The sequence below is a fragment of the Lacerta agilis genome, chromosome 8 (genome assembly GCF_009819535.1).
Source record: "Lacerta agilis isolate rLacAgi1 chromosome 8, rLacAgi1.pri, whole genome shotgun sequence".
Taxonomy (NCBI): domain Eukaryota; kingdom Metazoa; phylum Chordata; class Lepidosauria; order Squamata; family Lacertidae; genus Lacerta; species Lacerta agilis.
Window position 1 is genome coordinate 31,063,137 of NC_046319.1, and position 25,217 is coordinate 31,088,353.

The following is a 25,217-nucleotide window of genomic DNA, read 5'->3' on the forward strand; positions in this document are numbered from 1 at the left end:
GAGATGATAGTATCCTGGAAGCAGTTCAAGCACTTAGATGTCCTCATTTGTTTTGAGTTATTGATGCTATGTCCAGTATCCCTTGGGAATAACAAATGAGCTCTAGAGACTCAAGAAACTTGTAACCAGATTGACCCACTAAGGTCTAAATTAGATCTCAGCTCTTTTGGTGTCTGCCCACCCCTACCCTGCTCCTTTCGGCTTGGGTGGAGATTCCTGAATAGTCAACACACCAAAGTTTTATGACTCCATGATAGGATCATGTCATCTTCACTAGCTGTATACTGCCATTGTGACAGCTCTCAGCCAATGCTTTGTTGCTATCTTCCCAAATAATTTGCATGCTAGGACCACATTGGTGGAAGTGTGCCAGCAAGGAGTAGAAGGAAAGGGACTGAGCAAGGATCCAACATAGTGTACTTTTTGGAATAGGACCTGGGAGACCATACTTCAAATCCCTGCTCAGCCAGAATTCATTTCTGACACCTGACCCACCCATTTGTGTGTGTGTGTGGGGGTGCATATGACCCCTGAATCATGTTTTGGCTTGTTTTTTTTGGATTCCTGACCCACAGGCCATGTTTTTGCTCATTCTTGCTTTCTTGTGGGAGGTATTTTTGTTCACATTTCCACTAATTTTTTTTTGGCTCCTCATATGCAAGTCATTTTGTGCTCTTTTTTAATAAAAAAGAAGTCCTGATCCACATATCATGTTTTGGCTCATTTTTTCTCCCCTACCTCACAGGTCACGTTCTTGCCCATTTTTTAGAGACCTGACCCACTGGTCAAGAGCCAGTTGTGATGCATGAGTCAGGAAGCCAGAAAATGTCCAAAATTGTGACCCCAAAATGGCCAAAAACATGACCTGTAAGTCAGTGTAGCACAGACCTACCTGTGTGATGGTTTGAGTGCTGAACTATGCATGACCTGGGAGATGAGGATTTGAATCCCTACTTAGCCATGAAGGTTACTGGGGTGAACATGGGCCAATCACTGCCTCTCAGCCTACCCTACAGTACATCACAGGGATGTTGTGAGGAGAAGCTGGAGAACTATATGCATCACTTTGAGCTCATTGAAGAAGGTGGTATATAGAAGAAATAAGTAAATATATCACACAATTACACTCTCCAGAAAGGACTGCCTGTGGCAACCTGTTGTGTGTACACTGTGTGGCATACCCAGCTTTGCTCCCTGTAATGTATGAAATTGCAAATATTGCTGTTTTGAGAGGTGACATCCAAAAATCTTTGTGCCAAGCATGAAGTGATAAATGTGGAGCTGAATGCATAAACAAAACAAAATTATAATTTTATCTCTGCCCTAAGATCTCCGCAGCTTCTATCTGTATTACGGTACAGTGTTTAGGCCGCCCAGAGTGGCTGGGGAGACCCGGCCAGATGGGCGGGGTATAAATAATAAATTATTATTAAATTATTATAGTTATGTTTTATACCCAAACACATTTAACCCTCATGTTTAAAAATCTCCCCCATCTCTTAAGCATCACAATAGTACTTTCTGCAATTCCAGATTTTCCTTGCTAGGTATCAATTTGTCCACATGGGAGCGACAAGTGAGTAGAAAATGCATGGTATTTGAAAATAAAATTGCAAGCGTATTTTAGTGAAACAATAAAATCTTTCCTTTCTTCCTTGGGTGGCATTTATTGAAATTCTTCCTTATGGATGTGGTGCCATTGACGTAACCAGCTGGGTCTGCTGTACATTCATACTGACTGCCAAGATGCTGTCAATAATCTTATTCATTTTGGACTGTCAATTCCTTAACCTTCTTATTTCATCTTGAAGAGAACAATCTATGCAAATTCCAGTATACTTAGCAGATGAACTGCGAAGACCTGCTGTGCTTGATGCCTTTCCCCCCAAAACACAAATATATTGCTTTTATTTTACTTTTATTAGGTGGGATACTTATTTCTACTTTTGTGGGAACCTGATACAAGCTCCAGTATTATACAGCAAGCACATGAGCCAACTATCTGTTTAGGGCCAGTAATGTACTATTAGACATTGTATATCAAAAGAATATCAGATGGAATAGGGCAGGTGGTTGTGAAGGAGAGGAAACTACCACTTGGGAACTACCGCCTCAGAGAAGCTCACCTTGTTCCATCCTTATTTTATTTGTTGCATTTATATACCATTTTTCCTCTGAGGAGCTCAAGGTGGCGTACATAGCTCTTCCTCCCCATTTTATCCTCACAACAGTCCACCAATGCCCTAGTCCAGCTCTTGAACTGCTATGCCATACAGTGCCAGGTGAAGACCTTATTGTCCACAAACGGCTTTTAAACAACTTTTAAAGATAAATAGTAACAAGCTGGACTTATCCATTTTATGAGACAAGCTTTATTCTGTATGCTGCTCTTATTGTTTCATATTTTATTTTTCATATTATATTTATTATTTTAATTTTTTGTGAGCAACCTGAGGATAATCCATTATTGGGTATTTTTAAATAATGGGATGTAAAACGAGATTTTCTGACTCAGGGTGGTTGAAGCCAGGAGATAAACACAATTTTAACAGGAGAAAAATCCAAGATTAGTGAGACTGCCTTGTGGAATCTGTGGGATCCTGAGAGTAATGGTTTCCCAAAACTCCCCCATGGACCACTTAATTACATTTCTGTCAGCTGTAGTATTTGTTGCAATAATAATAATAATAATAATAATAATAATAATAATAATAATAATAATTTTTATTTATACCCTGCCCATCTGATTGGGTTGCCACAGCCATTCTGTGTGCTGTGTTGATTCTTGATTGTATTTTTATTGCTACTTTTATTTCTTATATTGTATTTTGTTGTACTACAATTTGCATAGAGTAAATGTGTAATACAATAAAATACAATATAAGAAATAAAAGAAGCAATAAAATACAATTAAAAATTAATACAAGTATTTAATGTGGACTTTTCGTGGTCCACCTACATGAAGCTTGTGGACTACATGTGGTCGGTCCATGGCCCACAATTTGGGAACTCTTGGTGTGGAGCACTTGACTGAGTTCAAAACAGGGAGAAAAGCAAGGAATTTCCTCAATTCCTACCTCTGGTAGCAGACAGGCTTGCCTTAGGAGTCCAGGTACCAAATAATTAAAAATGATGAAAGGATGAATATAGTACTCTTTGCATTTTTGCATTTATTGTTTTATTTCCAAGATTTTTATACTGGCCTTCACCATTGTTTCCAGCACCAGTTTGCAGTAAGTTAAAAACAATAGAGCACAACAGCCACTATAACAGTATTATTTAATTTAAAAACAGTAGACTACAATAAGCCATGTTACTTCTTTATTTACTTAATCAAAAGCAATAAAAGACAATAAACACATTAACTTCGTTATTTAATTATGAGCAATAAAAGACAACAGACAAATACTGTTAATTCTTTATTTAAAAGAACCGATCAGCTGTTTTCATTCGCTTGAATCTGTACTGAAAAACAGAATAGCGAAGGAGAACCAAGCCCTTTGGCTACACTTCAGGCCTCACGACTCTCTAGTCCCACCCTCTCCTGCCTCACCAATGAGTGCCTTTCTCCTCCCGTCGCACATTTGTCTATTGGCAGCTCCCGCGCCCGTCAAACAATCTGCGTTCAGGAATTGGCTGTCCCGACCGTCAATCCCGAACGCACCCACCTCTTTTTCCCGCCCGCCTCCCCTCGAGGTGGACAGGTCCGCTGTCCAATCCGGATCCACGCACTGGGCCCCGCCTCTTACATGTATCCCACTTCGCCTCACAAGGGGGCGTCGAGGCGTTACTATGGTAGTCACAAAAGGCTGTAGGGGTAGCAGGGAGGGGCTTGTCCTGTGATTGGCCCGCGCGCGGACCAATGAAAGTGCCCAACCTCCGCCGGAAATCCACGGCCAAAAGGATGAGTACCTAGCCCCGATGGGTGCAAGCTGGGAGGAGGAGCAGCGGCTGGGGCAGGCGAGCCGATCGCGGTGAGCTGGTAGAAGGCAGGGGGTGCGCGTGGCGGGGTGCTCTTGCGTTATCTGGCGTCGCGGCCCGCCCGCCGTGAGGTCGGTAGAAGGATGGGCGCGAGGGCGAAGAGTGCGCATGTGCGCTGCCGGTGCGGCCTTTGCGACGGTGGCTGAGGAGGACCAGACTTTTCTTTTCCCCCGCCCGTCCTCCTCCCCCTCCCTCAGGAACGCGTTTGTTGGAGCTGACAGCCCGGCCTGCGCTCGAGGGCGGTGGCGGGCGCGGGGGGTTTCCGCCTTCGAAGCTGAAGGTCTGCTGAGTGGGGAGGGGACGGCGAACGGGGGTGGGGATGGAGGGGAAAGAAGGTGGGTACCCAAGAGGGTCTGGGGCTCTGGAGGCAGGTATGACGGGTCTCACCTGGCAAGGCTGTTGCCTTGGATGAGGGAGGAGAGAAATGGTTCCGTAGTGCCTCTCAGTTCATCTGGCCTGGCGCCTGCACTTTGAGCCAGCGGCACCATGAGGAGCCGAAGTCCAGCAGGTAGAGCCTCCTCCTCCATCCCCCCATATTGCCAGCGAGGCGGGGATTGGAAATTAGGTGTGTGTGTGTGGGGGGGGGAGGGACGGACCTTCACCTGCTGAACTTTTGCTAGCTGGAAGGCACATATGCAAAGGCACCCATGTTATCCCTTTCCTTCCCTGTGCCTTTTGAGCTAGTTGCTTAACAAGCAGAAGTTCAAAGTCTTTCATTTTAAGTGAGCGAAGGCTTCACCTGCTGAACTTCTGCTTGACAGGCTGGTGGCTCGCAGAAGCAAAGCCACTTTTCTTTAAAAGTGGGTGAAGCTCTTTTTTGTCTCTCTCTCCCTGTGAGGGGGGGGGGGAGCTTCATTTGTTGAGGACTTGGTTGCCATACTGCTGGTACAAAGGTGCAAGGCCATTCAAGGTACCAGCCGTTTTGACAAGTGGCTCAGCAGGTGAAGCTTCCCTGGCTTGGTGATTAAAATTAACACAATGGAAGAAAGGTAAGAAGGTGAGTAAGTGTTTGCTTGTCAAGATCCTGGCTCACAGAGGCAAGCTTGCCTTTTAAAAGTGGTATGCTAGAGTACAAGGTGAAAATAAATTGTTATATCTCAATGAGATAAAATTAACTTTAAAAAAATAGATGCAATACTTTTTAAATTTTACCTCTTGTTAACATGTCTCTTATTAAAAGTAGTATTTGAACTTCAGTTGGTGAAACCTTCTACATCTCTTCTCCCCACCCAAAAAGAAAGCTTACAGTCATGAGAGGTTGGCCCAAAACAAAAGATGACATATTCAGAGCAAGGGAAAGAATGTGGAAGGTGAGAAGAGGCTAGTCGTTTGAAGCCAAATGTACCTGAATGGTGCCTCTTTTGTGGAATTGGAAAAGATGTTGGTGAGGAGCACTTGATGGACCAGTGGATTTCCTTGCAAGCCAAAAGAGCAGGTATCCACCATCTGGGTGATGGAGGTGGAGGGGTGGGGTAAGAGGTGCAAGAGGAGTTCTGGTCCAAAAGGTGTTGCATGTTCTGGGAAGTTAAATAGGGTGAGTGACTCATGAGTAGAAGGGGTCTCAGTAAAGTACAGTAGTGTTTCCCTCTGGGGATGGGAAGCTCTGCTTCTGGCAGCCAGTGAGGTGTAGGTGGAGAAGGAATTGGAGGTAAAGGGTTGTGTGTAAACATCATTGCTGGGGAATGGTTATTTCTGGAGGGTTAGGAGAGTCACCCCATAAGGGAGAAATGGTGAGTTCATTTCTGGTTTAGTGGTTAGTAGGGAAAAAGGCTATGTTGAATGCTGGGTTGTAATATGACTGGTTGCAGGAATGCTCTCCAAATGATGGCGAGACAACATGTTGAAGAAAAGGTAGCTAGGAAGCTAGCTGGGTTAGGGACTTATGTTGTTGGATTTATGTGGCCTATGTTGGAGAACCTCACTTCTGGTGAGTGAAGATAGATTTGAGCCTCAAATTCTGTGCTGCTATGTATCTGCCACCCATTCTGTGACTGTCTTTTACACAAGGAGTTATTGTTCCTAAGAGTACTGTGCTAATTCTCTGTGAATGCCTCTTGGGAGGTTGTGTTGTTTCCTTGCTGATCAAGGGTGCACCTGTGTGGGCTTCACATAAGCACCTGGCTGGCTGCTGTGCTGGATGAGGTAGACCTCTGGTTTGTTCCAGCTAATGTTCTTAGCCATCCAATCAGTAAGTAATTTAAGTCAGTTGAGTATATTGGTAACAGTCTGGGTTGAAATAAAGAGATCCCTACCACTAAGCCTGCTCTCAAAGATGTATGTGGTTTTTTAACTGCAAGCTTTCTCACCCCACCATTTTTTGGCTTATTTTGAACTCTTCACCTTTTCTCCCCTCAGCTCTCTGGGGTTTATCTGCCTGTGAAATGGTTGAACTAAATGTTAAGGCAGCACCACTTCATCTGACCTAGTTCTGCTCCTCTCTTCATCAGTAGGGAGTTCATCTGCCTTGATGCATACCCTTGAATATTGCAACCAAATCAATTAGGTGGGCAAATATAGGTATCCAGAATTTGACATATAAGAAGGGTTGCTATCAGAGATAATTAAGAGGCACTGGGGTGGGGAGGTGTGACAGCATTTTAATAGACCTGGCAGACGAGTTTAACCTGTTGCCATTTCTCAACTAGCCTATTTTTATGTTGCATACCCATAAGGTGAGCTCATGCCTCTTTGAAGATGGCTTGCAAACAGTATATATAAACTCAGAGGAAAGGAAAGGAGAGCCATAGAGTGGGTCATGAATAAAACTTGCTAAAATGTACAAAGAAGTAGATCATGAATACAGGACAAAGAGGGGAAAACACTGGTGAATCAGCTATTAATTTTTTTGGGATCTATTATGAGCCCTGCTCAAGTCCCTCTGAAATGAAGAGAGACTGTACAACAGCAAATACTGACTGCATTGTTCAAAATCCAATGGGTTTCATGGTTGGGTGTGCTTGTTAGTCCCCCTTCTCCTGTGAAACACACAGTGCCCTTAGCTAGAGATTGCCCTTCAGCTGTCTGTTTAAACCATGTGCACAGTTAATTTGCTGTGTGGTCCATGCAGGGAAAGAGCATGGATATTCATTTGGTATTGTTTTAATCATCCAGTGGCAGAAACAAAACAATTTCTGCCTCTTGAAGGGATAAAGGTAAAGGTACCTCTGACCGTTAGGTCCAGTTACGGACGACTCTGGTGTTGCGGCGTTCATCTCGCTCTATAGGCCTAGGGAGCTGGCGTTTGTCCGCAGACAGCTTCCGGGTCATGTGGCCAGCATGACTAAGCCGCTTCTGGCGAACCAGAGCAGCACACGGAAACGCCGTTTTCCTTCCTGTCGGAGTGGTACCTATTTATCTACTTGCACTTTGACGTGCTTTCGAACTGCTAGGTGGGCAGGATCTTGAAGGGATAGTAGTGATTTAAACCCTGTGTAGAAATTTCAAAACAGATTGTTTTGTGAAATTCTTGGTAAATACTGCTTGGGCCATTCCATTGTCACGGGTGGGACACTTGGACCATGTTTTTTGGTATTCACACATGTGTAACAATGTAAGTATACATAAAAATTAACAACCAAAATTTAAACTATGTTCTTAATAAGATACTGAACATTTTACTAATTTATTATTATTTTTATAGATATTTTTTGACAATTTTATTAAATGTTAAAGTATTGTCACGGGTGGGACAAAAAAAGGACATGGAGCTTGAGATAAGTTTGATTTATGGAAAAACTCTGAGTTGGGAGGTGAATCAATGATAAACTCAGCATATCTGCTTAAATCAATGTTTATTGGTTACAACTATGCAATCAGAAATTAAGTTTAAGAAATTTAACACTACAAAATTAAGGAAAAAATGCTGTCACAGGTGGGACAATCATCAGAAAGCTTTTAACTTGAACACTTCTGTGAAGACTACGTGGGTGGACTTTTGAGAAGAAGGTCCATAAACTAAACTTCTTTTGTCTTTAGCTTTAAAAAAATGGTAAGACTGCACATTTGAAATCTTCCTCACCAAAGTCCAGCGCTCATCTAGCATTCTTATCAGGCTCATTTTTCATGGAATGGCCCGGTTGTGAAATCCCCCCCCCCATATTTTTATTCTAAATCTGCTCCATCCTTGAACTTAAGTGGGTTCTTGTAACTTCCCTCAAAATCATTGAGGCTTAAGAACATACAAGCGTGAGTTTAAGGGCTGCAATCTATAAGAGGACACTAGTGGAAGTTGTTCAGTGTTGGTGTTCAAGAGCTTGTCAACTTCCTTTGACTATATTACTGAATTTAACTTGTTGCATATTATAGAACATGAGATAGTAGCTTGAGAGCGGCATATATATCTGGGGCTTGTTGAGATTCCCTTGGAAATATTGCATACTTTATTCCAGGATTGAGAAAAAGCAGTGGATGCTAAAGTCGGGTTATAGACTTTTCTCTTTTATAACAGGTATAGCAGAGGATTGCCAACTCTGAACTCAAAATCATTTCCCTAAGCTGCGTTCCTTCTTTTTGCAGAAATGCAAAGTTAGCTATACTCTTGGCTAACTTGTGTTAACTGGGAATGGTGCTGACTGGGACTGATGGTAGTTAACATAAGAAGAGCTTGCTGGATCAGGTCAACGGCCCATCTAGACCAGCATCCTGTTCTCGCAGTGGCCAACCTGATGCCTGTGGGAAACCCGCAAGCAGGACCTGAGTGGAACAGCTCTCTGACCTGATATTCAGAGGCATACTGTCTCTGACAGAGGAGGTTGAGCAAAGCTATCATGGCTAGTAAGCCATTGATAGCCTTATCCTCTATAAATTTGTCAAATCCTCTTTTAAAACCATCCAAGTTGGTGGCCATTGTTGCCTCCTGTGGGAATGAGTCCCACAGTTAGTACTTCTTCACACATGCATAGTTTATTTTATCTGACCTGAACATTCAGTTTCACTTGATGGCCATGAGTTCTAGTGCTTTGTGAAAGGGAGAAGTAGTTAAGGTCATCTTTTAAACCACAGAGCCTTTGTGGTTGAATGAAGCCACATAAAACAGGATGTAGTGATTGAAACAATATTTTGTCCCTTTGGGGAGGGAGATATTATTTAGCCAATTAGCTTACTAGGTTTAGCATCAAAATGATAAGATTGGGTGCACTAATGAGAGTACAAAATGTAAAAGCACATGGAGATCTGGTCTCTCAGCCATTTTGGAAACATTCAGGGTATGAGAATGGTGATCATTTCTACTCTGCTTAAGATCCTGTAGTGTTGAGTGCTTTTGCATGACAAGGTGTGTAAGAAATTTGTTTATATGATCTCATCTCAGTTATCCCTGCCCTTGTTAAATCCAGATTGGATGGCTTTAACATGCTTTTTGTAGGGCCACCTTTCAAGTTTGAAAACTTCAGCTAGTACCAAATATGACTGCCTGGTTTTTGGTGGGTGACAGGTGGCCAGAACACGTGACACTGATTTTTGTATCTGTTGCACTGGTTGCCAGTGTATTTCTGGGCCCAGTCCAAAGTCCTGGTTTTGACCTTTAAAGCCCTCAGTGAGCTGAGGCTGGGTTACTTGAAGGACTGCCTTACACCCCTGCATTGCTGCTCTTATGTTGAGCTATACATTCAGTGTCTGCTAGTGAAGGCAAACAGGCTGGCAGAAACACTGAACTGGACCTTTTCAATGGTGTTCCTAAACTTATGGAATTCAATTCCTGAAGAGACTAGAGACCACATCCTGTGTAACTTCCAGAACTTTAAACATGGTATCAGAGAGAATACCTGCTTATTGGAATGTGGATAGTTTTGTTGTGGTCCTTTTTCTCACATTGATTCTGTTGTTAATGTTTGGTTGTGCATTTTGAGTAGATTTTTAATGGTTTGGATGTATATTTTAAACCTGATGCAAGCTGCTTTTGTAGAAGATTTCCTTTAAAAAGTGGGCTATGAAACAAAAGATTTTGTTGAGAAGTGATAAAATTGGTTCTTCTGCAAAAAAACCTTCTGTAATGTATCTGGTAGACACATACTCAGTTTAGAGATCAGCTTTAGGATTGACATGTATATATGCCCCATCAGTTATGAATAACTTAGCATTTACATTTTTAACAATTCACCTTGGTGTTGATATATAGATTAGGATTAGCACTGTGCTCTTGCTGCTGCTGCTTCCACTGGGAAATGGGGAAACTGGGTTCCACACCTATTAGCTGATCAAGTCAAAATTATATTGGAGTTTTCATTAGACATGTATGAACTGTTGTGGTAAGAATATAGTTTTTCCGTAGTAAAGGCTTCATGGGATACAAACACATTTGCATATCAGCTGGGAGATTCTGAAGTGATAGCATATATTTTAAGAAGGGGGTATCTGAAATTGCCATAGTTGTTTGGTGACTGTCTTGAAATCATGATGTTAATGGTTGATCAACACAAAACTTTAGTTCAGCATGGGGTGTGTATCAATACCAATAAGTACAGTGGGCCAACTTGCTCAAACAACATAAAGAATACTCAGTTCCAGCAAGATTGGCTCATGTATGTGCGGCCTCATCCACTCTGTGAGCTCTGTGACACAGGAAATGTTAACTCCAAGTGCTGATGTAATAGGTTTATCTTCTAAGTATACTTCTTAATTAAAGATACAGAAGATTACGAGAAGAGTAGCATGCAGCAATGACAGGACATGCTATATTCAGCTCCTGAAATCTCATTTTCCTAATGCTAACTATGCAGGAAGTTAGAAGAGTGGTAACATCTACACCGTTCTCATTTTCTAATGAGTGCAATGAATTTGTCCCAAAACCCTTCAAGTAACCATGGGTCTATTAGATGGGACTAGAAAGAGATGTACAGTAAGGTGACACTTGTGTCTTTTACTGTGCCTTTGAAGCCTGAGTTGCAGTGAGTCATAGTACAGTAGCTTACTTTGATAATCTCTTAAGGGAGGAGTTTCATGCAATGATACATGAGTTGTTCCCACTGACAATAAAAACACTACTTGGCCTCTACTGCTTGTTTTCCTAAGGGTGCAACTACATGTTGCAATTAAAACACGAGGTTCCTGAGTCCACACCATAATGCGATGCGGGGCATTTGTGAGAGGGGGTGGTCTTTAACTCTTCCCTACCTGCTATATCTGAAATGCCAGTGTTGCTTTTCCAGACTGCTGCACATCATTTGACTCCCTCTCTCCCTCCTTCCACGTTCTTAAATCAGAAATAAGGGGGGGCAGGCTGTACCCCCTGTTCCTGTGGCCTCTGATCTGCCCTTGCAAATGCTCTGCCCCTGCATTTTTGTCATCTTGCTAAACAATGGTTTGGAAATATGTGTTTCCTAAGGTAATGCCCTGTGCTGCCTTGTGGAAGCCCAGCTGAGTGCAATAAATTAATACTTCATATATCTGAGAATCGAACTATCTGTGGGTGACCCTGAGCAAAATTGTATAACTTGAATGCTGAAATTGCACACAACAACAACAGCAACAACAAGTTCATTTCTCTGCCAGAGGGTAACAGAAAAACACAAACCCTGTCTGAAAGAGCTTTGCTGGTGGTTTGACTCATGGTAGCAGCTAAAAAGCCCTTGGTTATACGGGTTTTATCTGGATAGCTTGGGAAGGGCAGTTGCATACTTGGTGGTGTCTATGAAAACAAAGGTGAGGTTACTTGATTAGGTCCTACTCGTTTTGAACAAAATATTCTTGTGTGCTTCACAAAGATAGATGCCATGCTAGTCCTCTCACTCAGCTCCAGTAAAATAACACAGGTAAAACAACCTGTTCAGTGGCCACAAAAACGTGCTGCTATCTTGAAAGAGAATTGGGAGGGCATGTAGAGACTATTGATAAGTAGTTTAGGTTGTATAACATGTTTGGGGTGTCTCTTCATATTTGGGTGGAATCACAATATGACCAACAGGACACTGAATTGGTAACTTCACTTTTTTCCCCCTAGGGCAGAAGCTAATCCCAGAAAGCTGGCTATCTGGGTGGCATAGGAGATTTACCACCCTCTACTTGGAATACACGTTATGAACCCTTTCTGGAGCATGTCTACAAGTTCTACACGCAAGGTGGGGTGTGGCTGACTGCAAGGCAGCCCATTTTGAGTTGATGAAATGTGTGCTATATGACGCTCTCCCCTCCCCCTTAGGTTTTATTATACTCTGAAAGAGTATCCAAATGATCTTTAAATAATATATGCTAATCGGAAACCTGATGTGGATTCAAAATTATCATCATGGGATCCATTAGAAAGCAAACCTGAATGCAAGAAAGCTCAGCTTAATGTTTCAGTTGAACTATAATCACAGGCCTTCTCAGGATGACCTTTCTGATTACAATACATTTTCTCCAGAAGTGGGGATTGCTTACAATAGATTTTGGGTAGTAGTTTAAACAGATCATCTGGTGAGGCAAATATATATGTGGACCATTTTAAAAGCAGACTTGGATGTGTTACTTAACTTGTGGCCAGATCTCAACCAGTTCCATAGTTGACAGTAGCCAATTTTATATAACTGCCAAATTCAGCTAAGCAACTGGATATATCATAACGGTTAGGACTGGCAGGATATCTTTTAACTCCTCAGTTCAGTACCTGAACTGGAGTGTTAGTGAATATGAATTGGAGTGTTAACCATTGGATACAACTGGAACAATTACCCCCCCCCCCCCCCATGTTTTACATTTTCTAACAGAGATCTGAAACAGAAGAAAAGGCTCTGGTTGGCGAGCTGAAGAACAGTCCTCCACGCACCACTCAAAAAAAGCAGCTGCCTTCGATTCCCAAAAATGCTGTGCCAATGACCAAGCCTGCTTCACCCGCCCTTTCAGCGCAGTCTACAAATGGGACACATGCCTCCTATGGACCTTTCTACCTAGAATACTCTCTCCTGGCAGAATTGTATGTTTTTGTGTGTGTTTTCAGTTGAGAAATTCACTATTTTGGGCTTTATAGAGGAGTTCCTTATCAATGCTTACTTTTGATTAGAATAGTCTATTGAGGCCAAAAAGCAATGTATAAAATAAACAATGTGTTATCTGGTTTTGCATGCTGCATTCACTTTGGTGGCAAGTGAAGTGAGGCAGTTGATCTTCTGTGCAGGAGCTGAAGAGGGATTCTTTGAGAAGCTGGAATTATGTGATATTTGTTTTCAAATGCTCCTTGAAAGTGTGCAGAGCTGCAATTGGCCAATTGTTAATATGTAGTACCTCGTGTTGCGTTCGCTGCAGGTTGCGAACGGGTTACGGACTCGGCAAACCGGGAAGTGTTTACTTCCGGGTTTCGCTGCACGCACACGCGCAGAAGCACTCTGCGCAGGTTGTGCATGTGCAGAAGTGAAACACCACGCTTTTGCACATGCGCAAACGTGCCGCTCGGGCTACGGACTTTTCGGGGTGCGAATGGCACCCCGGAACGGATTAGGTCTGTAACCCGAGGTACCACTTTATCTTTTGAGGCTAGTTATTTATTTATAGACTCAATATACCGCACAGTAAACAAAGTATCTAGGTGGTGAAAGTAACGCATTAATAAAGCAGTGTAAACATACTTAGTCAGCATCTCGGTGATATACAATAGCCAAAGGTTGAGCTATAGGTCAGAAAAAGCCTGTGTAAACAGAAGAGGCACCTGAAGCAAAGTAACCAAATGTGCTTGCTTAATAGAATGCAAATTCCCTTCCATTCTTCAAGGTTTGGGGAACAGTTTGTCCTGCTGTCTTTATTAGAGCAAGATGCTTTTAAAAAGTCATTAGGTCCAGTTTTTCCCCACACTGCATTGTGCCCAAGGGATCTGGAGTGGGACTAGGCAAATGAGTGACACAATGACACATAGGATTTACCTGGGTGATTCTCATTCAGTTCTATGGGACTAAATCAACAGCCACAATGTAGGACACAGTTCAAGGAGGGCAAAACGTGCCCCTGGCAGTAGGGGCCTCTCAGTGGAGAACAATATGTTGTTGTGTGCAAAGCACTCACATATACGTATTATGTCACCAAAGTCTCCTTTTTCCTGGCCCAGCTGCACATCATAACTGGTAGTTCATTAGCAAAATTGTTGAAAAAGAGATGGAGTTAATAGCAGTGTATTTCAATACATGAGATGGACAGCACCAGACAGATCTGTGTGATTCTCTCTTCCACTGTGTGTGAACTCTTGTTATCCTGTACTGTAGTAGCTTTTGCTCTTGTAAATACGTTTGTTGTAAACTGGGACATAGCAAAAGGGCAAGTTGGATTAAGGCTGCCTTCTGCCTTGCTGGCTTACAGCTGAATGTGTGGAACCCTTTCATAAGTTGTATGACTCCCATGTGGATCTCCTTGGAAAATATCGCCAAGTCTAGTGGCTATAGTTGTGAGCCTGCCTTTAGAAGGGGAGACAAGCCAGCTTAGTAAACAAGAGTGCTTTCCTCATGCGGCTGTAGAAACTGAACCAGGAACAGAAAATGAGTGTTATGAGCTGCAGAGTTTAAATCATTTTCTGTGATTCAGGCTTTGCTGGGGGCACAGCTGGTGACGGGGCTCATTATTGTTCTGTGGGCAAGCTTTGTTCAACTAAACAGGCTTGCATGCTTCAGCTACTGAAAAGCTTGTTTATGGAAGCTTATTTGAGGCACACTTGGCAAAATGCCGCCCATGGCCATCGCTTTGCTGTCATAGGATGGCTGGGTAAAATTCCATTCATTAATGCTGTGGCGTTGGGAACACAACTCTCTTGTTTTCACAGTTGTCTTTCAACAGAAGTGAAGCCTTGGATCTCTTCCCCTAGGACTGTAATCTGGTCATGTTATGTAATGTATACCAGAAACTATGGGGGGAAATGATCAAAAGTCATCCTCCAAACATGTGTGAACTTTTGTCTGCAGCAGCAAAGGACAGCACAAAGGGACAAGCTTCTGTTTTACTTATCTGATGCATTCATTGTTGCTGTTCCTACAGGTTCATTCAATGTGCCGCAGGCAGGACTAGAAAGCAATTTTATTTATCTACCCTTTACTTGAAGGTCACAGGGTGTAAACATACATACAAAATCAAACAAGATTGAAACAAATGCACGTTGTTTACAAATAAAATCTGCAGGGACAGAAATTAAATTGCCCAATATACCCCTCCCCAAATGCATCAGATACATCAAAAGCCTCATCCACTAGGAGGCTTCTCTGTGTATCTGAGTGATGGAAATAGAGATTGACTTTAGCCTTGTGGAGTATGCTTGCTATGTTGCATTTATATCTTGCCTTCATTCTATCATAGAACTCCATGTGGCATATATGGGGATTCCCAGTCTCCCTTTCAGACGCTGACCAGATTCAGACCTGCTTAGCTTCATCAAGGTTGCTGCATTGCCTGCCTTCAGAAACCATAGCCCTGCCCCCTCCCCACACTTGCATTTATGGTTTGTTCTCATTGCTGGCTTCTGCCTTGATGCCTGCTCCCATTTCCGTGCCAGTCTTTTACTCTGTCCAAGTGAGTCCCTAAAGCCAATAAAATAGCTGACTGTTTTGGTTTATTAAAATCTTGCAAAGGCATGCCTGATATTTAAAGTGCATTTCTGTTGCTCTTGCAAGTGAGCTGAGTGTGGCTGACATTGATTCGGCTTCTCTGATGTCAGAAAGAACCTTCTTGCAAAGCCTTGACTTGTACTGCCTGCTGGTTCAGGGCAACGGGGAAACCTCCAGTCCTGAGATTCACAGGCAACTCCTCTAGATAAATTGGAGTGCACTTTGGCTGTGCACATGTGGAAGGGGAGAGGCTTTCAAGTCAGTGTCTTCCTGTTGCAGGTAGGCTGACTGGCTTCTGAACGTTTTTGGTGGTGAGGAAGAAACATCCTTAACTGTTTAAGTAAAAAGATCATGGGGAAATTCACTGTGTACTCTAATTGAGAGCCTTTGAGTAGGGGTTTGTGTATGCCACTTTAAACCTAACTAGGTGGATTATGTTTCCTTACAGCACGTTGGTTGTGAAGCAGAAGCTGCCAGGTGTCTATGTGCAACCTTCTTACCAATCAGCGTTAAGTAAGTATATCTCTGGGTTTTTCTTCCTTTAGCAAAGCTATTTATTTAATTTTTACATCTCATCATCTTTCTTTTTCTTTTGCAGTGTGGTTTGGAGTAATATTTATAAGGCACGGGTTGTACCAGGATGGTGTGTTTAAATTTACAGTCTACATCCCTGACAACTACCCAGATGGTGACTGCCCAGTAAGTGTCAGTAGGCTCAAATGTCCATCATTTGTGGACTTACTTAGATGGCTGTGGGGCATGTGATGTTTCTGTTCTAGGACAGGACTTTGCTCAGCAAGCTAGACCATGGAGGAACTGGCAATTCTGGCTTACATAATAAATACATTGCATTTATAGAGCTCTTTTAAAACATTCAGGAGTGCTTCACATATGTTATTAATGCAGCCTTTAAGGTAGGTCAGTATATCTCCATATTGCTGGTGACAGAGCTGAGATATTATTATTTAAGGTTTTGTTTGTTTGTTTTACTCTGCATTCACCATAAGGTCTTAGGGAAGGTTACAACAATTTAAAAATCAGTATTAAAATCTTTTAAGGAGAATGGGGTGGATGCTATAATACATATAATATTTTGCCTAAGGCCACCTAGTGCATTTTTGGCAGGAGAGATTTGAACCATTCTTAGCTATTTATATGACACCAACTCTGAAGCTTCCATTTATTGTCAGCAGAGGGCAATTTCTTACTTCTGTGGTGGTAGTAAATCTTAGCTGTTCCTAGCAAGTGAGATTGTTTCAGATTCAGCTATGAGATTTAGTTATCTGTAGAAACATCTGCCTGCCATAGCTTTGTTCCCTTAGTTAAATGACCTGGCCACATCTGCTGTCCACAGTTATGTTTTTATTGCTTTCGGAGATCTGCTCTTAAAATCAGACTCCTTGGATCAAATAGCGGAACGTTCTTGTTTACCAACTTCAGTTTCCTCTGTTGGCTCTGGCAGATCTCAAAAGGCAAGAGAGTCAGCCAAGCTTGGACGTTTTTATGGCAATGGGCAGAGCAGCTTTTGGCAGAACACAGTGGGCACTAAGCTTCTAACGGTAGAGGCTACTTTAAGCTTTAAAGAGAAATTAACAGTGCTTAAATTTAAAAGGCATTTAAATATTTAACATGGTATCTACTAGTAGTGTGCATGGTCAACAAAGTTTGTCTCTTAACTGTGTCACTGCATTAAAAAAAATACTGCGGTCTGTTTCTGAGTTGCTCTGTGCTCTTCCTCCACTTAGTTCTGTAATTACGTTTTCTGGGCTTCACTGAATAAAAAGAAGCCTGATTCTCATAGTTACTTGCTCCCCGCACCCCTCAGCCAAGCCAATCCACATCCCTATGATCCACCAGCAACACATTTTAGGCAATTGCAAATGCTTTTAGATTAGGTAAGTGACCCCTTAGCCAAATGGTATTCACAAGAAATTAAAATATAGTTTGTTGACCAACTACCATGCAGTTGCATGCTCCCACCCCCCAATTCCTAATTGTATTGCCCCTTTCTATGGATATAATTGTAAGCTGCTTTGAGAACAAATTGTAGCTGAAAAGTGGTGTACAAACTAGAATTAGTTCTGGTTTCCCAGGAAATGCAATGCAATAGTCAATTTATTTTAGTCCTTTATATCACACCTTTCAGGATACAAATCCTCCTCCGATACCTTAACACAAAACATTAAACTACAGTTTAGTAAAGCATTACAGGCTCATTCACATAGGACAGATGATTCATCGCTTTGTCAGGGGCCTGGGGAGGGGGAGAGAAGTTGCAGCTGAGGCAGGCTCTTTACCTGGCTCTTTATCTCTCACCTGGAATTAAGTGTGCTCATGGAGAATTGTGCCTTTTGAGGCCTTGCATTCTCTGAAGGTACATCTCTGCTCCCTGCCCACCCATGTCCTTTAATTCATTAATACAGTGCCAGCCCAGAGCTGTCTTTTCTCTAGCTACCTACCACATTTGCTGAAGCCATCAAAAGCAGCAACACTAAGTGCATGTCAGAGGCTAATTCTAAGAACATGCAGTTCAAAAGCAGTTGTGGAACCGCTGCAGAATTTAGTTACATGTAGAAATATCTCCTGCATTGTGCTTGGATACAGCTCCACTTAACATTCCACCCTGCTATGCATATGAAGCTTCCCCCCTTTTAATACTACTACTACTACTAAATAAGAATAATAATTAATAATAATAATTTTATTATTCATACCCTGCCCATTTGGCTGGATTTTCCCAGCCACTCTGGGTGGCTCACAGCATATATAAGAACATACAAAAACATCAAACATTAAAAACTTCCTGATACAGTGGTATCTTGGGTTACAAACGCTCGGGTAGGGTAACAAACACTTCAGGTTACAGACTCCGCTAACCTTTACCTCAGGATGAGAACAAATCGTGCAGCGGCAGCGGGAGGCCCCATTAGCTAAAGTGGCACCTCAGGTTAAGAACGGACTACTGGAACTAATTAAGTTCATAACCCGAGGTACCACTGTAGTTGTTTATTTCCCTGACATCTGCAGGGAGGGCGCCACCACCAAGAAGGCCCTCTGCCTGGTTCCCTGTAACCTTGCTTCTTGCAGTGAGGGAACCAGCAGAAGACCCCTGGAGGAAGACCTCAGTGAACGATGGGGGAAGAGACGCTCCTTCAGGTATAATTTTTAAGCTGCCTTGGGAAGGCTTTACCCTGAAAGGTGGCATATAATAATAAATAGGCACCCTTTCATGCTGCATGTTATCAAAATGTTATAGAATATTGTTCTAGGTTTGTCAGTTGGCTGAGCTACATAACAATCTCTCCACTGACCAAAGAGGGAAGCATTTTTAATGCAAAAGGTTAGTTCTGCATGTATAGTAGGCAGAGGGGTTAATAGCCCATTGGCTAATCTGTAAGGTTGGTTATCAGCTTGGTTTTAAAGTCTCCTTTGTCTTTCAGCGCTTGGTTTTTGATCTGCCCATCTTCCACCCACTAGTAGATCCCATCTCAGGTGAACTGGATGTGAAAAGAGCATTTGCCAAGTGGAGGTCAGTGTGATGCTCTAGAATGCAAATATTGAACAGAAGTTATGTCTGGGTGCTTCACTAAAGGTGCTGCTGTTGCTTTCTTGTGCTTCTCCTAAAGGCGAAACCATAATCACATATGGCAAATACTGATGTATGCTCGAAGGGTCTTCTACAAGATTGACACAACCATTCCTTTGAATCCTGAGGCTGCTGTACTGTGAGTTGAACTTTCTAGAACTTCTCCAGGTTTTCTCACGAGTACTTGCATATTACCAAATGTCATGGATTTTCTTATATGCATCGGTTCCAGAATTGTTTTTTAGCTGCATGTTCCTAGAATTGGCTTCTGACATTTAGACACACATATGTGAGGGGCCAACCTGGATAGGAAGATAGTTTTAGTGTGGTGCGGGTACATGACAATTTACTCTTCCTCTGCACTTGTGATGTAATGTGTCCTGCCCTGTAACTAACATCATGCATTTGGGCAAAGAGCCTTGTGCTTTCCTGATAGCTGAGCGGCTGTAGGTATGTGGCCTTTCTCTATTTTGCATTGGCTGTGGCAGCTTTCCTCAACCTAGTGCCTGCAGATAGCTTGGACTACAAATAAGAGCTAGAGATGATAAAGGTTATAGTTCAAAACATTTGGAGGGCACCAGGTTGGAGAAGGCTTGCTGCAGAATAGGAGGCTCAGTTTAGCCTAATTATGCCAGTTGGGTGGAAATGGCATTTTGTCTGGGCCTTGGCATTGTGGCTATTCCAACTTTTGATATTAAAGCTTTCTGTAAAAATAAGACACTGTTGTCCTCTGTGGATAAAGAGAGATTACAAATCTCTGTTCTTCATGCATTGATAGACTGTTCTGATTTCATCTAATGTGTCTTTTTTGTCTTGGTCTCTCTCTTAGATATGAGAAGGATATTCAACTTTTCAAGAGTAAGGTGGTTGACAGTGTGAAATTATGCAGCAGTCACTTATTTGATCCACCAAAAATAGAGGATCCCTATGCAATTAGGTAGGAAATTGTACTACAGTAGTAATTCTCAGAACAGCATAAAGTCTTAAGATCAAAACACCTCTGAAATGAAAGTTTTTAAGGTACTTGTGCATAAAAAAATGAAAGTTAAGGTGCTCCTGTTCACTTCTGCAACATGTAAGCAACAAATACCTGTTCCTGCCATGCCTCGCCGGGAGAGGCTGTTGCAACTCTGCTGTGGCCCCGGCAGGGGCTGGGCGTCCCCATCCTCCCTTGACTTTGGCATGGCAGGAAAAGGCACTTCCACCTTCTCTTGCTGTTCCAGTTCTCAAGGACTCACCTGTGTGGCCAATCACAGGCATTATGAGGGGGTAGGGCTTGGGAGCAGAGCCAAGAGAACTTTTCCCTTCCTACCTACTCCCTGGGCATATAAAGCTGGCCGTGCCGGAGCCCAGGCAGTAGTCGGCACTGGATTCCCCTCCCTCCTTTTCTGGGAGTACAATTTGCCTGAATTTTAGGAGGCTTACCCTTCCTGGACTTTGCTATGGATTACATTAGTCAATGTATTTGGAGCCGGGGATGAATGTTCATTGCAGAACAATTAGGCCTGCCCACGAGTTTTGCCTACCTCATAGCAATTCTCACAACTTCTTGGTTGGATCCTTAGTCCATGTGGCCAGGGAGCCCCCCTGCTCTGCTGTCATGGGTAACCTCCTAAAGGAGCCTGGGGAGTCGGTCTATTTCCAGATATTCTGCTCAGGAGTGGATGGGCCATAGCCCATTGGTGATCTTGGCAGGTTGCCTGGATATGATGCACGCTGCAGGGTTACCCTTAACCTTAGTCAACACCGTTTTACCATCAACCAGCAGACAGACTGGTTGATCTTGGGAGACGTACCTAATGCCTACATCATACCACACAACATCTGTAATCAATAAAATTAAGACCTTATTTCATTCCAACATGTTGCCCTCTCTTCTGTTGCATGGCTAAATCTGCACCTTGCCACTGGCTCCAATGCTGCTGGGTCTGCAGTGCGTTCCAGTCTCTTGTGTTGTGCTTGCTTGCAAATTGTTCTCTCTTTCCCTTCACCTTTCAGTTGGGATGACTTCACCGTCACAGCAGCCCAACCTTCAAACACTGTTTTAAGTTAATCCTCTTAGCATAAATAGAATACATTTTGTAGCTGAAGTAAATTTACAGATTATATGTACAGCAGCATTCCTCAACCTGGTACCCTCCTAGATGGTTAGACTAATACTACTCCTGTCATCCCCAGCCAGCATTGTCAGTGGTCAGGAAGTATGGGAGTTGTAGTCCAAAATGTCTATAGAGGGCAGCAGGCTGGGAAAAGCTACTGTAGAGTGAATAATTACTTTGGCAATTTTGTTGTGCGAAGTGTGTAAGTAAGCACAAATACTTGTGGTGTCCCATAGATATACTTGGAAAAGTGGCCATTTTCATTCTCATGTGTACTACTTTCAGACTTATTGCATGTCTCTTAAAACAAATTTCTGTCAAACTATGGAGACATTTTATTTCAGTTTTGGAGATCAGTTACAGGCTTATGTTCTTATATTTATTAACAGTTTTTCACCCTGGAATCCAGCTATACATGATGAAGCTAGAGAGAAGATGTTGACCCAGAAGGTACGTAAGAGGGATTGAGCTTGCTCCAAGTAGTTGGATTTGAAAACAAAGACATATTGATTTGCTATGAAGCACAACTGATAAAAGTTTTATGCAAATGAAATGTTTCTATAAAGCCTAATCTCAGATGTACGTTGGCAGTATCGTAGTCCTAAAGAGTTAGTTGTGTCTTGTAAATCCAGTTGTGCTGGCCCTGCAACATACATCCTGCACTTGGGAGGGAAGTGGTAATTGTATTTAGCTGGCAGGCTGGGGTGTGGCAACATTTTAGACATGTTTGGGTTTTCCTCCAGAAGGAGATTAATCCTCCCACATATCTCCATTGCCCAGAAGACTTTCTTCAGAGTGGCTTGGCTCAGTGTTGGTGGTTGGCATTGTTGGGTGACTGCCAAGACCCATGTTCCTCAAAGAGGCCCCGTTGCCAGCTCCTAGAGTCTCCTTGTTCTATTGGTTCTCTTTGCTGTTGCTGAATTTCCCCCTAACTTCTTGGTTACACAGAAGGAGCATGTGCAAAAGTGCAGTAACCTCCACAAGCCTTTGATATTTCTTCTCTCTTGGATATGGTTGTGATTTAGAGAGGAAAGTGTCCACAGAAGTGGTAAGGAGGGAGTCTCTAGGAGCATCTTGCTCAAAGGCCCCCGAACTCCTGGGATCAGCACTGAGCTGGCTAATCTCACAGGGTAATGTAGAAGTGACTGAATGAGGAAGAAATTAACAAGCTTTTTAAAAATAAACATCTTCCTTAAAGTAGCATTTTTGATCTGGGCCCAGAAAGTTGGTGTGTCAAAGTTTACTGCGATAAAGGCAGGGCTTTTTTTTTGCAATTTCAAGAGAACAAGGGAGGCTTTCATGGTGAGTTCCGGCACCTCTCTTTCTAGAAAAATAGCACTGGTTAAGGGGTACTATGCTGGGTTTTTTTTTTTTAAACCACATTTTCTGCTACCTTCTGCACCTAGAAGCCCTTCTGCTGGCTAGAATTCAGAAATTTATCTGGACTAAAGCTGAAGGATTGGGTAATTAGTTTCTCTCCATACTGCCACCACCCCATCTTCTTAAACAGGCTCATCCACCAGTCAAGTTATTAACATTCGTTTTATCATTGCTAGGGTTACATGTATGTCTTTAGAGTTCTGGAATTCTCTCTGGGGCTGGGAAGGTCTTATTTCCCAAAGCCCTCAGCAGAGCTGCTTCCACCCTCAAAGGCTGGACCCTACTCACTTACTCATTCAGACTGGTGGATGCACATATTATAATCAGACCATGTTCAGGTAAGAGTCCAGACTGCCCTCTTCCTGGCAGTGTTTGAGGTGCATGTGGATTTTTTTGATATGTGAAATCTGTAGGGAGTTTGTCACTCTTCTACATTTTTACTTTATTTTAAAGCATTTTTCTTGCTCTGATTGAGGATCCTCCCAAAGGAGGGTCAATGATAGGCCTGGACAATGTCCAACCCTATTCAATGAAAATAACGTATCATCAAAACAGGGGAGTGGGGGGGGGAATTATTGAAGCAGTTTGCTGCTGCTTCCTCTGTGGCTCACATGTACTTGAGAGAAGGTGGAGCTGTCTCTACTGATCCTGTGGCAGCAAAGGAAGTTTGCCGACTGCTGCTACTTTTAAGTCAAAGCCTTAACATTTTTCATCACATGCTCTTGCAAACAGCTCCCTCCAAGATGTGTGGTTTGCCTAGGAGGGAAAGGGTCTCTCTTTTTAGAGACTTACCTGCCTGTTGCTTTTGTAGGAAGGCACATCCTGAACTGGGCATATTCCCATGACCTGTACATACCGGCAAAGCCAACATGCTGGGAATGGGGATTTTTGCTGAATCATGCCTCCCCCCCCCCTTGAACCAACACACCCTCAAGATCTTTTTTAGAATTAGCAACATGGTGCATGAGGAAACAGAAGTGTGCACGTACAGTTGTGTGTATGGGGTTTCTTTTCAAGTATGGCTGATGTGAAGCAGCCCTTGCAAAACAATGGCATTCATGTTAAATTGAGAGTACAGTACTGAGTTCATCTTAATGGCACTCTTTCTTCTTCCTAGAAGAAGGCAGAGGATCAACAGTGCAAAAGCATGCAGGTGTCTGGCCTGTCATGGGTGAAGCCTGGCTCGGTTCAGCCTTTCAGCAAAGAGGAAAAGACTCTACCTACTTAGTTCCTGTGAATGACAAAGCACTCAACACTTTCTGCAGGAAGAGGGAATGTAATGGAGAGCCAAACAGCAAAGCAGTGGCTTTCCTTCTTGACTTGGATTAGTAAAGAGTTAAATGGTAGCAATGACTCAAGTAAACCTGCTCAATGGGATTGCTCGGACTCTTGGTATTTTACATATGTTTTAACTGCAGGTTGGAAGTTGCTCTTAACAAGGCTGGACTCCAGTTAGTGAAGTCCACCCTGGTGGGTAATGAAAGCCTCAGGGGTCTAATATCTGAGGTTCTTCATTGGGTTATTTTTAAAAGCTCTTAAAATTTTCCTTCCAGGGGTAGTTTTTTTTTAAATGTAAAGAGCAGGTGGGAAAAATACTTTCCAGAGGTAATCTGTGTTTATGTAAACTAATATAGCAGAGTAAAATACTATATTTAAAACTTTTAAATGCATTGGTTTCTATTGTAAATACAATAGGATATGAAATTTGTAAATAGTTGGTTCTGATTCCTTCTAGCCCTTTTAGGGGCAGTGAGGCTGAGATTGGCATGTATGATGTGTATCTAATTTTCCTTCCTCCCCCAAATAGATATTGTCACTACAGGCTGCTTATAACATAACTTGTTCAACAATCTTTAGACCTACAACCCAATTGCCTGTAAGCATCATATAGTAGAAAAGTTAAACAGATGCAACTAGCAAATCTCAAAGGATTGTCAAGAAATATATGTATAACCCTTTTTCTTCATGCGGTTTGCAGGCATCTTATACCAGTGGCCTTAAGATGTGTCAAAGTAATGTTAGAGGCAGCCTTAATTTGCACATTAGTCAGGATTGTAGAGCATTGAGCTTTTTACCACTAGAAGAAAAATCTGTGCTCTTCATTGTGCACATTTGTTGATTTAATAAAATCTGTAAGGAGAGCTAGATTGGAGACTGACATGACTAATGTGTTAAAGTGGCATCTTAAAATAAAAGACCAATCATGGTAAAATGTATCTTGTCACTCTTGTTCCTTGGAGATGTTTCAGTTCATCAACTTCAGAATTAGATAGAAAGGCCTCCTTAAAATTTTGGTCTAGTCACTATGGTTACTAAACATAGGTTGTCCCAAGACTCGGCTTCTAGCATGACCAAGCATGCAAATGTGTTGTATACGGAGGCTCATACCTGCAGGGGTACAGCCTGAGACAGCAGTTCGTTGGTGACAGATTACTGGTCTACTTAAAGAAAAAGGTAAGTTTGTTTTTGCAGCAGTGATTTTTTTTTAAAATAAAAAAATACAGTTGTACCCCCGGTTACGTACTTAATCCATTCCAGGTTACAGTACGTAACCCGAACAATTCGTTCTGTCAATGCGCAAATTGCTCGCGTGTCGGGTTGCGCTTCCAGGTTAGCAGAGTTCGTAACCCAAAAAGTACGCAAACTGAGGTACGACTGTATCCCTAAAGGGCCTAGCCTAAT

The 25,217-nt window shown here is 42.5% G+C and overlaps 1 protein-coding gene across 5 annotated transcripts; it reads left to right on the plus strand.

The window, feature by feature from the left end:
* The first annotated feature begins 3,849 nt into the window (after nt 1-3,849).
* AKTIP (AKT interacting protein) lies at nt 3,850-24,747 on the plus strand. 5 transcript variants are annotated; one of them, XM_033156774.1, is made up of 11 exons: nt 3,850-3,974; nt 11,918-12,035; nt 12,663-12,868; nt 15,919-15,983; nt 16,069-16,169; nt 18,911-18,999; nt 19,097-19,195; nt 19,886-19,993; nt 21,545-21,605; nt 22,712-22,873; nt 23,653-23,756. In XM_033156774.1, the coding sequence occupies exons 2-10, from the start codon at nt 11,994-11,996 to the stop codon at nt 22,856-22,858; spliced, it is 918 nt and encodes a 305-aa protein (XP_033012665.1). In that variant the 5' UTR covers nt 3,850-3,974; nt 11,918-11,993; the 3' UTR covers nt 22,859-22,873; nt 23,653-23,756. The 5 variants fall into 5 exon arrangements, with proteins under 5 accessions (XP_033012665.1, XP_033012664.1, XP_033012667.1 ...); XM_033156773.1 differs by having other exon boundaries at nt 23,656-23,753; XM_033156775.1 differs by lacking the exon at nt 3,850-3,974 and adding an exon at nt 4,141-4,261 and having other exon boundaries at nt 23,656-23,753.
* The last annotated feature ends 470 nt before the right edge of the window (nt 24,748-25,217 follow it).

Excerpts from the sequence above, each read along its gene's own strand:
- AKTIP (XM_033156774.1), top strand. The coding sequence starts at position 11,994 with ATGAACCCTTTCTGGAGCATGTCTACAAGTTCTACACGCAAG. Across the intron at positions 19,196-19,885 it reads AATCCTGAGGCTGCTGTACT|ATATGAGAAGGATATTCAAC; the intron begins GTGAGTTGAACT and ends TCTCTCTCTTAG. Across the intron at positions 19,994-21,544 it reads GAGGATCCCTATGCAATTAG|TTTTTCACCCTGGAATCCAG; the intron begins GTAGGAAATTGT and ends ATTTATTAACAG.